This window comes from Phyllostomus discolor, chromosome 7, assembly GCF_004126475.2.
Source record: "Phyllostomus discolor isolate MPI-MPIP mPhyDis1 chromosome 7, mPhyDis1.pri.v3, whole genome shotgun sequence".
Classification (NCBI taxonomy): domain Eukaryota; kingdom Metazoa; phylum Chordata; class Mammalia; order Chiroptera; family Phyllostomidae; genus Phyllostomus; species Phyllostomus discolor.
Window position 1 is genome coordinate 30,941,770 of NC_040909.2, and position 12,760 is coordinate 30,954,529.

The 12,760-nt window shown below is 53.9% G+C and overlaps 1 protein-coding gene across 1 annotated transcript in view; it reads right to left on the reverse strand.

The window, feature by feature from the left end:
- Positions 1 to 2,573: 2,573 nt before the first annotated feature.
- The window catches only part of SLCO2A1 (solute carrier organic anion transporter family member 2A1), a 76,177-nt gene continuing 65,990 nt past the window's right edge, over positions 2,574 to 12,760 (reverse strand). The window contains exons 11-14 of the mRNA XM_028518324.2: positions 11,497 to 11,660; positions 8,009 to 8,073; positions 5,495 to 5,618; positions 2,574 to 4,570 (exon numbers count right to left, since the gene is read on the reverse strand). Of these exons, the coding sequence (XP_028374125.1) occupies positions 4,450 to 4,570; positions 5,495 to 5,618; positions 8,009 to 8,073; positions 11,497 to 11,660 (474 nt within the window). The 3' untranslated portion in view covers positions 2,574 to 4,449. The remainder of the gene's footprint in view (positions 4,571 to 5,494; positions 5,619 to 8,008; positions 8,074 to 11,496; positions 11,661 to 12,760) is intronic.

The window sequence follows — 12,760 nt, forward strand, 5'->3', positions numbered from 1 at the left end:
CTTGAACAGTCTGGATCACTGAGTCACCATTTGGAGGCCACTGCCCTGCAGACTCACCTGGACGCACAGTGGACTTCAGGTTGGCAAATATGAACTCCTCTTGTGTCATGTGGCAGATTAGTGAGCTGTGTTACCACACACTGGCCAAGCCTATCTGACTTACAGGAGCTGGTTAAATGGATGGGCTCTGTGAGCTGTAAAGATCTGTGCACATTTTAGCCACTATTTTCAAGGTGCAGCAGATGCCTGGGGGCAAGGACTTCAGCAGGGTAGGGTGACCCCTGTGTAGTGTGGCCTTGCTGCAGGGGTGGGGGGGGGGCAGTGAAGAGTGGATGAATGGGCTGGGTGTGTCCTAAGGGGAGAACTTGCTCTCACTCACGATTTGCCAAGGGCTTGCCTGGGACCTGTTTACATATTTAATCTCTGAGGAAAGGTTATAATGACTCTGGTGCTGTTAGTAGGAGGTGGACATTTCTCCTAGATATTTAATTCCTGTTGTAAAAGATAGGAGTTCTCTCTTAGATTCACAAGATTTCTCTCTTTCTCTCTCACACAGTCCCTGCCAATCTCTTTGGGAATCTGTAATACAATATTTTAATGTCAATTTGATCCTGACTAGATTCAGCCCCAGCTTAACTGTATCTATCCATCTTTGAGACTGGTTGGAAAAAAACCCCCACAATACGGCTTTGTTTCCTGCACAAGAATCTGCTACCCCCGTCACCAGGTGTGGGTGTTTCCTTGAAGGTCAGCCTACGTGTAGATCACTCAGAGCCTTTTCTCTCAAAGGCCTTTTCCTTGTTGTCCCTTCCTCCACAACCGACCTTCAAGGCATGGTGCTGCCAGGCTCAAGTAGCCCTGGTTAGTGAGCCGTGGTAAGGACCTGGCTACTTGAAGAAGTAAGGAGGAGGGTAAATGAAACATCACCCGGTTCTCCCCACCTCCATTACCTCTGCCACGTGGTCCTTGGTAGCTTTCCCCTGCCTCCCTCCCATGGGCCAGGAACTCCAGTGGGAACAGAGGTTCAGAATGACTCCAGTGGGGGAGACAGAGCTGATGCTGGAGCTGGACCAGACAAAGAAAACTGGACAGCCTGGTTTGAATTCAAGTCTGACCCATTATTGTTTGCATGAACTTGGCCACAATGGTCACTTCCTGGATTTCAGATTCCTTGTCCTCAGATGGGCTCCTGAGGTCAGTCTGGTCTGCACTGTGGGGCTATGGTGAGGATCACTCCAGAGGGTTTTGAGTCAAAGAATAATTTATGGACCTATGGCATTTGTTTCTCACTGAATTTTCCTCTCTTATGCCAAGGAAGGATGGGATAAAAAGCCTCCTGCAGACCATTCCTTCCTGGCTTTTCCGGTCAGCCCTGAGGGGCTGGGAGAGGAATGGAGCGGAGGGCTGGCTTCCTGGGACAGGCCAGGAAGGACGGCATTGGTGGTGCGCACCCTGGGAGGCGGTTCCAGCCCTGGGCTCTGGCCTCTGCAGGGTCTCCAGGCTCAGGGGAGAAGCAGGGGGAGAGGCCTCAGACTGGGGAAGAAGCAAAACCCGACCACGGCAGGACCCAGCAGCCCTCAGACAGCTCTGGGAGCCAGCTCCGAGGGTGGTTGATGTTGACTTTCCAGCCAGCCAGCAGGATGAGGGCTGGAAGCCAGACATCACTGATTTAAAGAAATGACCGTGACACATTCGGTACTCTCAGGCCTGGAGAGGTAGAATTCCATTCCCAGCACTGGTGAGAACCTAATACACATGTAAGCTCTTGGGCTGTTTTACGTGCCCACTAGCTCCTGACCCCAGTCACCCAGGGACTCAGAAGGGCAGGCACCCCTTCTCCGTGTCACCCTTCACTCACACTTGAGCTCACCAAAGACCTGTCACATCTGTACCTTCCTCAAGGGCCTCAGCCCAGGTGGGCGTCCCCAGGGCCATGCTGTGCTGCTGACCCACCACACAGGGCTTGACAGCCACCCACGAGGCCTCACACGAGGGTCCCGTGACAAGTGCCACTCCTGGGCCCCCTGACACCCCCATAAATAGATTTTGAGGATGAGTGGAGGGGGCTGGGGATCTACATTTCAATGACGTCCTCTATGAGAGCCTGAGAGCCAAGGAAGTTTGTCAAGCTTTGCTTGGACTCAAAATGAAGGTGACACGGTCAGACGCCCTGCTGGCAGCCGGGAGGGAAGATCTGCTCTGGGAGAGGTGGGGGTGGCTGTGACCAAATGGTCGATGATAACTGTGATATTAATTGTTTCATATTCGGGACTCAGCTGTTCACCACGAACCAACCCTGCTTCTGGGTGTAAACTCGAGGGCTGGGATCAGGCCTCCTGAGAGCCCAGCACTGTGGGCCTTTGACAGGGGCCCGCAGAGCTTCCTGAAGGAACGAGAGGCACCCGCTGCCTGCTCTGTACCAGGTCAATGGGCTGAGAGCTGCATTATTTCTGATCCCTGTGACCACGGCCCCTGCGGGTTGTGGTGCAGACGTCTCCTCCGGCCACAAGGTGCAGGTTCAGCCTGCGCTCTGGCCGATACACATGGCAGCACAAATTCACGACCCACTTACGTCAATAGCAAAATTATAATATATTCATAGCAATATCATAGCAGAATCAAGGCTTGGGAGGGCAACCAATCTTCCAGGATCTGAAGGTTGGCATTCACTGTTCATGAGCTTAGCTGAAGGCAGCGCCTTCAGAATTTAAACTGCAGCAGGAAGGAAAGACCAGGGTTAGTTGCAGGGAATCATTTTCCAAGCAGGACCATTTTCAGTGCTGAAACTGGCCCCTGAGGCTGCATGGAGCCTTCCTCCCTGAGTGAGGTCTTTGGAAATAAGGCTGCTGGCTTTGGAAATGAGGCCATTGTAACAGTGGCTTTCACAGAGTTCAGTCTCTTGGCAGTTTGGACATGGCCATACATTTTTTGGCCTTTCTGGAGGTGGCTTCTGATATGTCTTTGGAGGAGTCTTCCAAGAGCAGTGGCACTCACGGGATCCACATGTGGCAGTGGCCCGTACCCAGTGGCTCCGGAAGACACAGTGCGGCCAGGCCTCTGTCTGGCAAAGGGCCAGGTGCAGGGTCAGTCTGAGGGGCAGGCATGGGTGGTCAAGATCCTGTTGACAATTTCTGGGTTTCTGCTTTGCCTTCCCCATCCCCTCACTGCCCTCGGAGCACAGTCTGGGAGGGAGCCCTAGTGTGGATGGGGAGAGGTGGGAGCTCCGTGAAGCTCAGTGGAGAACCGTGTACTCACACTGTCTTGCACAAAGTCCAGTAAATATATTTATTGATAAAAGGCCTCCTTTGTTGGCTTCTAACTCTGGACCTCTACTGCCAGGCTGCAGTGTCTTTCCACTCAGGCCCATAGAGGGCGCCACCCCTCAGGGCTGAGGAAACATCCCTGAATACCAGTGTGCTTGAAACCTCCAAAGTCAGCCTCGCCAGCCTGTCTTGAGGGCTGCAGCTCACCATCCAGCCCGGTAGCATGTGGCCTTCCCTTGGCTTTGTCACTGGCTTTGCTGGCATCCCGGGCTGCTTCTCTTTATTCAGTGGCACCTGAAGTCCAGACGGGGAAGCGGTGAGAAGCTGCCTCCTCAGGTCCCAGGGAAACTCGGAGACGGTCTTCCCATCCCTTTGAGATGAGGAGTCTTGTCCCCACACTGTGGGGGAGGAGGGGTCAGGCACCACGGCAATTTCACTGACTTCTTCAGGTCTCCACCGTGGTGTGGCTTTCTTAGTTTGAAACATACCCCAGAAAGACAAACATGCACAGACGCACGTACAGAAGGGTCTAGAATTAATGTGAACAGTGTTTAGAGGACCGTCCTTGGGGTGTCTTGGTGCCTGCTCCAGTGCCTGAGTGTGGGTAACTGGGGGGGACCAGCTGGCCATAGTTCCCAACACGGCAGCTTCCAAAGTAGTCTCTTGGGGCAGGAGGCAAGGATGGAAGAGGAGGGAAACTGGACCCTGTTGGGTTCTGTGCTGATGCTGAACCCAGATACAAAAGGGGGCTACAGTCAGGCTCCCCCATCCCCTAGCCCACTCAGCCCACTTCCTTCTTTCTCTGGACAGATACCCCTTTTCTCTCTCTGCTCAGAAACCACCCCCCACAGGACCGGTCAGGGCAAGGGCTGCCTGAGGGGGCATCCTCACTGGAGGACCCAGCACTGAGGAGAGTGCAGGCATGTGGGGCTCCCTCTTAAGGAGCCAGGGAAGACGCAGCCCCACAGCTGTGCCCACCCAGCCCAGGAGCACAGCGGCCCTAAGGAACCCTGAGTAGGGGCCTTTGGGAGGAGGCAGGGAAGGCAAATGGTGACTGGGGTTGTTTTCTTATTTAAAAAACAAAAAGGAAATGACATATTGACATTAGTAAATACAGACGGGTGTGGAAGGGTAGGTCCACACTCTGAAGCTGGAGGGTTCCGGGCCAAGGGTTAAGGGTCAAGGGTCAGATGAGGCCTGCAGCCTTCTCCTGCACATTGTATTCCTTGTTCTTCTTCACTCGCCAGCTGATGAAGAAGAGCAGCAGCGTGCCCAGCACCTTGTAGCCCACCTGCAGGCCCAGGTACCTGTGGGGCAGGAGGACACAAGGCTGGTGAGGGGCTGCGGAGGCTCTGTAGCCTGTGTCCCAGGGCCTCCAGGAAGAGCAGCATCATTCTCACAGTGGCCCAGGGATTGTGTTGTCACCACTCAGGGAAGGACCTGTCACCACCCAGGTGGGGACCATTTTCCTCAATCCTTTGAGCCACAGGGATACAAGCCTCCCAGTGAGTAGGCAGAGCCTAATGCTCTGGTCTTCATCCTTGCACTGCCGCCCCCTAGAGGGCCAAAGGCATCACTGCAACCCCACCAGCCTTGAGGGTCCTGTCCTCCCAATAAGCCTGAAGAAGAGGGGCACCTCCTCTCTGCCCCCTTGGTCCACCCCTTTCCCAGCCTCTGTGCCACTGTGCCACTGTTCCCAGGTGCAACCAGGCCCCTCAACCCCCTGTCCCCGCTGTTTCTGGTCTGTGTGATGATGGCAACAGGGGAGGTGGCTAGAAGGGATGCAGAACTCGGTAGCACTGTAGCTGGGCTCAGACCCACGCAAGCCTGTCCTTGGCCTCTTCTAGGAACTGAGATGGGGCCACCTCTGTCCGAGCAGTGGGAGGTGGCCTAGCTTCATCATTCCACAGCCACGTCCTCTCCCTTGGACTCTAACCACCCTTTTCCCCTTTGACACACTTCTTTCTGTTGCTGTCCCTCCCAGGGGCCTATGGGGATTGCAGATTGGGGGCCACCCAGAGCAGCCCCTGGGTCTTGTTACTTGGATGTCTCTCTGTGAGCCCTGAGATATGGGTCACCAGAGGGGCCCCTGCTTCCTGTCTATGGCATCATTCCTCTGGTGTTCTGCCTCAGACGCCTGAACCCCCCACAGTAGCTACCAAAATAGGTGACTGCCCTTTGCTCAGGTTTGAGGGCCAGCCTCTGGGACACATGGCATGCTGGGCACCCACCTGTCTCGGAGAGCGTCGTTGTTGTAGTAGGCACAGGCTCCTTGCTGGCCAGAGCACTGCGAGTTCCACCGGATACAGGCGTAGTCAATGGCGAGGCCGTAGAGGGCTGGAGAGGGCAGCCAGGCTGGCACCAGCGGGAAGAGAGTTCAGAGAGCTCAGGTCACATGGAGCTGCAGGCAGAGGTGCCCAGCAGGATGGGGAGCCAGCCCCCCAACACCTGTGCAGGTCACAGGTGTGAGAACAGCTCTGCCCCACCCCTGGGAATCACAGTGACTTTGGGAAGCAGAATAACTTTCTGTGGAGCCCAAATTCCTCTTTCTCTAGAGCTTAGAAGAGAAAAGAGACCCAAGCGATCCTTTTAGGGCAGAGTAAGGTCACCTTGATCCTGCTCACAGACAACACAGCCCCCACACTTGGGATTGGTCCCACGGGGACATGGCTGACCTCTGCAGTGTGGCAGGGGGCTCTTCAGGGTAATAGCTCCTCAGGTTCTTACAACAGTTAGAAGTGGGTGGGTGCTCTCATTTTAATGAGGAGGAAGGTGGCTTGGTGAGCTCACTATCACATAGGTCAGAGGAGGCAGGGCTGGATTGTAAGCCCTAGTTTATGAGGTTGGAATCCCAAGCTCACGCAATACCCCCAGAAGAACCCCAACACCCTGGCTGCTCAAAGGCTCTACCCCAGGGCCCCCAAACTTACTCAAAGCTGAGTAGTGACCTGGTCCAGCAGGGGCTATGTCTTACTGCTGTTATATGTCCTGGAATGGCCCCTCCATTGCTTGCTACAGTTCTAGGCAGTCCCTGGACTGGGGAGGGGCCGTCAGGGGTCCCCACCCAGGCCAGCCATCCCATTCTCAGAACCACTGTGCTGGGAACAGGCTCCCAGACTCTGTTTAGGGCCCTGTGAGAAGCTGCAGTCTTCTGCTTGGGGCTCAACCCATATGTGGGAAGCTTCTGGAACCAGCCTCTCTACCCAGTGAAAAAAAAACCCTGAAACTGGCCACGAGGACTGACTGACCTCCAATGGTGTTCCCTAAATAGAGACAAAGTCCAGAAAATGTCCAACCAAATCCCAGCGGGTGATTTTAAACTTGCTGGGGTTTATAAGTACAAAGTCCTCTTTTCTTTTTTAAAATCCCAGAGTGGGATTGCATTCTTGGGTGATGAATGGAATCCCCCCCCAGGCCTGCATTTTCTAACATGGTCGCACATGGAGCTTGTATAAAGAAACAAAGGCAGGGTGGCTGGAAGAGGCAGGCCGGGGCTGTTGCAGCCCATCCCGCTGCTGGCCAGGCAGGGCAGAATGCAAGGTTTCCTTCCCAGTGGAGGTTTATGGGAAGTCATGAATGAGCTATAGATGAAAACAGGCATGACCATGGCACCTCCAGAACAGGGTGGATCCCGCTGCCCTGAGTCTTCTATGCTTGTAATACAGGGTCTGAATACAGGGTCTGAATCGGGACGAGAGGGGCAAGTGGCCCAAAGCCAAGAAATGTCGCTGAAGTTGATTCATTCCTCATCATCTGAACACCTCACCCAACCTTGGTGCGTGAGGGCCCTGCAAAGGCTCCCACTCAGCAGGCCCAGGAGGTCACATCCCCAGCACAGCCCAGAATGATAATGGAAGACGCTGCAGGGCCAAGTGCAGACCGGGCTCCTGGAGAGCAATGCGCCTCTCTGCAGGAGTTCAGCGTTCCAGGTCGGAAAGTACACTTGGTAGTAACCGAAGTCCCTCCACTGCAATTGCCATCCTCCCGCTCAATGCGCGCCCACTAGGTCCTTGATAGACACATCTTCAGTTGAATCCAGTCCCTTTCCTCAGTGTCCCTGCAAGGCTCTCTGTATTAGTGCCTTGTGTTTATTTAGTGCCAGGATGTGTTAAGAAGGGACATGTCAGTGTATGCGTTCATGCAGTGAGCCTGCAATGTACTAGTGAGACTCGCACACGGGTGCCTGGTTCCACTCCATGCACCGGGGAGGGCTGGTGTGCCCTGCTCCCAAAAGCGGCTGGCCTTCCCATGGGCACTACTGACCACGTGAGCACAGCTCTGGGCTGCCTGATGGCAGGCAGGGCTTCCTCGCACAGGACCCCACATGCACAGAGGAACTTTTGCTGAAGGGCAGTAGGAGGAGTGAATTTTGTAAAACGGGCGGGAAGTCAGGGCTGGGCTCAGCCGTCATTCTGGCTGGGACAGAAATGTAAGGTTTTATTCTGATGGAGAGTTCTTAGAGATTAAAAGATACCTGCCTTCAGTTCTCTGTTAGGTATTCTCAGCTGTGTCCACTTTTCTTACATAATTCAGTTTGGAATTAATGCCATAGATGAAGTCTTTTTAACCACAAGTAACAAGGAAACTGCCCACAGAGGGTCTCGGCATTTGGGGCTGCACCGATCACACACACCTCCTCTGTACAACAGAGAGGAGAGAGGACTTTCCCCATCCCCACGCTGCACCGCATCCCCCTCAGATGTCCCAGGGCCACTCCTCAAAAAGGGGGTGCCTCAGACACTTACCCAGAAGGCGCATCAGCAAGAACTGTACCCCAATGGCAAATGACTTTTCTTCCTGGTTCACCACACTGCAAAGGGAAAACAGCAAGTGAGCAGCAGGAGGACTCCGGGCTGCGCCTTCCCTCGGCAGGGGTCGGGGCAGCCGGCCTCAGCAGACTGGCAGACGGGGTTCGCCCTGGCCAAGTGCTTCCGTGGTTTGTATCAGTGGTTCTCACACCTTGATCGCTGGACCAGCAGTGTCAACATCCCCTGGGAACTTGTTAGAAATGCAGGTCCCCAGGCCCCACCCTGGACCTAACAGTCAGATACCCTGGAGGCAGGGCCTAGTGATCTGTGTGTTGTGTGAGGCCCTCCAGGGGATTCTGATGCACCTCAAGTTTGAGAACTACTGGTGTTTCTGATTTTGGGGGCTGCCCTGGGCCCCGCCCCCTTCAAGGGGTAATGGGCAGAAGGGGCTGGAAGTGGAAAGGGTGATGAAGCATATTTTCATAGCAGCAGGTCTGACAACCTGTTTTGTAGCAATAAAAGGCAGTCCGATGCACAGTGTAATTAGGGCCCTGGGCTGTTGGCTTCTGTGTGTGACTAAAAGAATCCTCTATCTGGGGGCAGCTTTCTGGGTGTGCAGCCTGTGCAGCCTCAAAGGGATGCGCCCTCGGCAAGGCTATTTGGTTTAATGCTCTGCTGTGATTGTCTCAAACTTCTTCATAGTTTTGGAACTGGGAGCCTGGCGTTTTCATTTTGCACTGGGTCCTGCAAATTAGGCAGCCAGTCCTGACCCTCCCGCTTCTTCCTGCAAAAGTGGAAAAGTATTTGGCTGAGGAAGGAGATTCAGAGAGACAGGGGGCTGTATCTGGAGGTGGTCCTGCCAGGCCATCCCAGAAGGCATGGAAGGCTTCCTCATGCACCAGGGCTAGTGGTGGGTGGGGCCTCCCGCTGGCCAGCTCCTGGCTGCCTGCCCCAAACGCAAGGTGAGGGACCAGGAGCTGGGCAGCAGAGGCACCTGGCTTCTTTGTGCTGTGAGCACACACACTCCTCTGTGGGTGCTTGTTGGGGAAAAGCATTTGGGGCTTTGGAGACAGCAAGGAAGGGAACTAGAAGTAAACGGGAAAGGGACCTAGCATCTGTGAGGGGTGGCCCGGTGAGGGCAATGCTCACTGGGGTATAGCAGGGGACTGAGGCATCTGCTGGGGACCTTCCCCCACAGTGGGAAGGGTCTCACATCTCAGTCTAATGTCTGCTCCCCTTGAGCCTACAGATCCCTCCGATGGCCTGATCCATAACAGATGCCTCGGCCCTCATCCCTGGGCAGATTCCCCTGGATGCTCCACTGACTGGGACCTGGGCACCCTCATTTGACTTTTGATGGAGATCTTGAGCCCTTTTGGGTCTCTGCCCCCTTAAATCCTGAATGAATGCTGGCTTTCTGGCCACTCTCTCTGCTTCCACGTTTTCCGTGAAACTTCACTCCCTGCTGGTAACCCCATGCCCACTGGGGACCAGGACTGATACTGCCCAGGCCTCCTACAAAGTCCTCTTGAAGCCTCACCTTCTTCACACTAAGTAGCATCCATTCTTTCAAGCTTCCCAGTGGGATTTAGCTTTAGTCCATTTTGGGGTCCTGGGCCCTCTTCTCCAGTTTCACTCCAGCCCCTGACTAGACTGGAAGGGGGAGATTTTTCTGGAAAAGCCTATCCTGTGGTTGAAATGATGCTTTCCCCCATGACTGCCCCGTCCCTGGGGTTTGACAGAGGTCCTCTGGGATGTATGTGGTCTGACAGGGACTACCTCCCATCCCCGTGAAATTTCCTCATCCTGTCCCTTCTCCTCGTCAGGGTCACCCACAGATTTTTCTTAGGGTTAGTGTCTTCCACGGTCCATCTGACTTGGGGTGCAAGAAGGGAGGTCCCTCAAGAGGTTTAGGTGAAAGTGCAGATCCTTAGAATGCACGGGACAGGGAGCAGCAGAGAAGAGGGTGATGCCAGTGTTGGGAGAGGCACTGTGCTGTGGGCTCCGAGCACCCTACATGTTCTTGAGAAGGATGCTGAGAAAGCAGGGTCCTGGCTGCTCCTTTCCTGGACCACTTCTCAGGCTTGTGGTTGCAATGAGCAACCTGGAACCAGGAGGACAAATCTCCCCCTAGACCAAGGGCAGCCTTGGTCCACAGAAGCGGTGGCTCTCCCAAGCTCAGTGTTCCTCAGCTGCGACATACACCTGCTGCCTAGGAAACATACACTGGGCACCTCCGTGTCAGCCCCTAGGACTTGAGGGGCAAGGACTGATGACACAGCATGAGGTCCATGCTCCTTGCTGTGCTATGAGGAACAAAGTCCTTGGCCTTTGACCCAGGAGTGTCCTGTCTTCTGCCAGCATCCTTGAAACAGTAGCAGAATAGGAGCTTGGAGTTTTCGAGTTAACTTGTACAGAGGGTAAAATCCCAGACCCTGACAAGTGACTGCTTCTGCTTCTTCCTTATCACCTAGGCATCTGGGGAAAATAGGTCACTGGCACCTAACTAGCTGTTAATAATAATAACAACTATTATTATTATGTGGTTAATAGTAATAATTAACCAATATGTAGAGCACCTTGCATTTACAAAGCAATTTACCATATAATCCTGTCCACCAACCTTTTGAGGTCCATATTATTAACCCACTTTCATAAATGAGGAAACTGACACTCAGCAAGAGTGGCAACACCCAGAGACATTCGACCAGTGTGTGGCAGAGCGGGGCCTTAGACCCTCGAAGCCAGCATGAAATTCTGTGTTTTTCCTTCTCTGCTTGTGAGGCAGGTGAGGACAGGTGGGAAGCAGGCAGGGGTGGGTGAGGTGAATTTGGTTGAAATGTTGTTTTCTCCTTTGCAGAGAGTGAGGTGAAGGAAGGGTCATTCCCTGTCAAAAGCTCAAGACCTCCTCCAGGGGCCACGGTAACAGGACACCTGTGCCCTCCCCCCACCCCCATCCCAGTCCGTCTTTCCTTTTTGACCTGAGCACTGAGTCCTGGCTCCCAGTCACTGCACTTTTCTCATTTTCATCCTTTCCCAGAGCTTTCGCTCTGTCTCTGGAACTGTCCCAGTTTTCCATCCCCGATTTCATGCATCCAACTGAATTCTCCTCCCTCCTCTCAGTTCTTTTAGGATTTAAAAATAAGTGAATCGACAGGCATTTCTGCATTGTGGAGCCGGGTGGCCTGGCTCTGGCACATGGCTCAGCTGTTCCCAGCTCTGCCGTCCTGGGCCAGTGGTCTCCCACGTGCAGAGTGGGGACACCACAGGGCTGCGGGAGAGGGAGACGCGGTGAGGGGCTCTGCACACAGCCCGGCACGGGCGGGGCCCAGGTGCTGTTGTGTTAGTGTCTCTCCCTATTTCTTATCCAAAGAGCATTGTACATCGTGTTCAAAGGGCTCTGAGGACCAGGAAAAGGAGTAGAGATGACAAATGGGCGGCTGGACACAAAGCAAAGGCGAAGGCAGGGACGGAGGCGCACTCACCGCAGAACCATCATGTAGAGGGGGTTGTGGGAGATGCAGGCGATGAGGGCCACGAAGGAGATGAGGAAGATGGTCGGGAGCAGGAAGTGGGCACAGGGGATGGGGCACGATCCTGTCTTCGCTGAAGCAGATCCCCCGGTCACACAGCTGCAGTTCAAGTAGATCTTGAAAAGGGGAGAGAAGAAAAAAGAAAAAATGTGTTGTCATTATGTTGCTTGCACACACATCAAACACATGCACCCATTGTTGCCCTACAGTCCCTCAGGTTTTAACCCTCTGCCCTCCAGGTCCCCTGGGGAACTGGGTGAGGCTGGATTCGGAGGTGGGAGAAGAGATCAGCTCAGTGTTTCAAGGTGTCCCGTGGATTCCACTTCTGGCCACTATTTGGCCATGCAAAACATTTTCACCAAAACCAGCCGCCTGGAGTGGGCTGGGCTCCTCCAGCAGTTACACCCACTTCAGCACAGGCAGGGTCCTAATGCCAGGTGAGTGACGCAAGCCCAACTTGGGACCAGGGGCTGGGAAGGCTCTTCTCTGAGCCAGATGCTCCCCCTCTGTTCCCTATCTCTCCCCTCTCCCCCATCACCCTCACTCCCCTGTCCCCTGCCATGGTTTTGTGAGTCGCTGTTTGTGTGTTTATGCAGGGACAGTGAGGAAGGTACAAATAGGAGACAACAGAGGAAACACAATGGAATCCACTGAGCTCTTCATCTGCCGGGACCTTTGCCAGAGAGGAATCCTCCTACCTGTGAAGGCCCCTAGAGAAGGAGGTGCCCGTCTCAAGCCTGCAAGTCCATATGGCTTAACACTATTGTCCAACTCAGCCACCACCCCCTTCACAGTATCTGATGGACTAGCTGAGACCCATTTAAGTGTCAAAGCAGCTATAAAGCCAGGATTGGGACTAGTGAGCTAGTGTGCTTTCTTCTACCAGACAACAAGAACTATGCACCTTCTTTATTTCCGCTGCTAGGAAGCTCAGTAATGTTATATATAATATGGCTGCTACTTCCATAGTTTTCTTATAATTTTCTATTTTTTCCTTGATAGTATGCTAGTGGTGATGACTTGTGCTGTTGTTGGAAACTTGTCAAGATTATTTCTGGAAGTAGATGAGTCAGAGGTAAGTAATAAAGATAAGAAAACCACAGAAACCTCCTCTGGCCAGAAGGTGACTAAAGGGACACGTTGTCCAAGCTCCCTGTTCTCCGTCGGCCTGAGACTCACGCTGCTCTGCACACAGAGGCGCCGTGGAAGCAGCCTT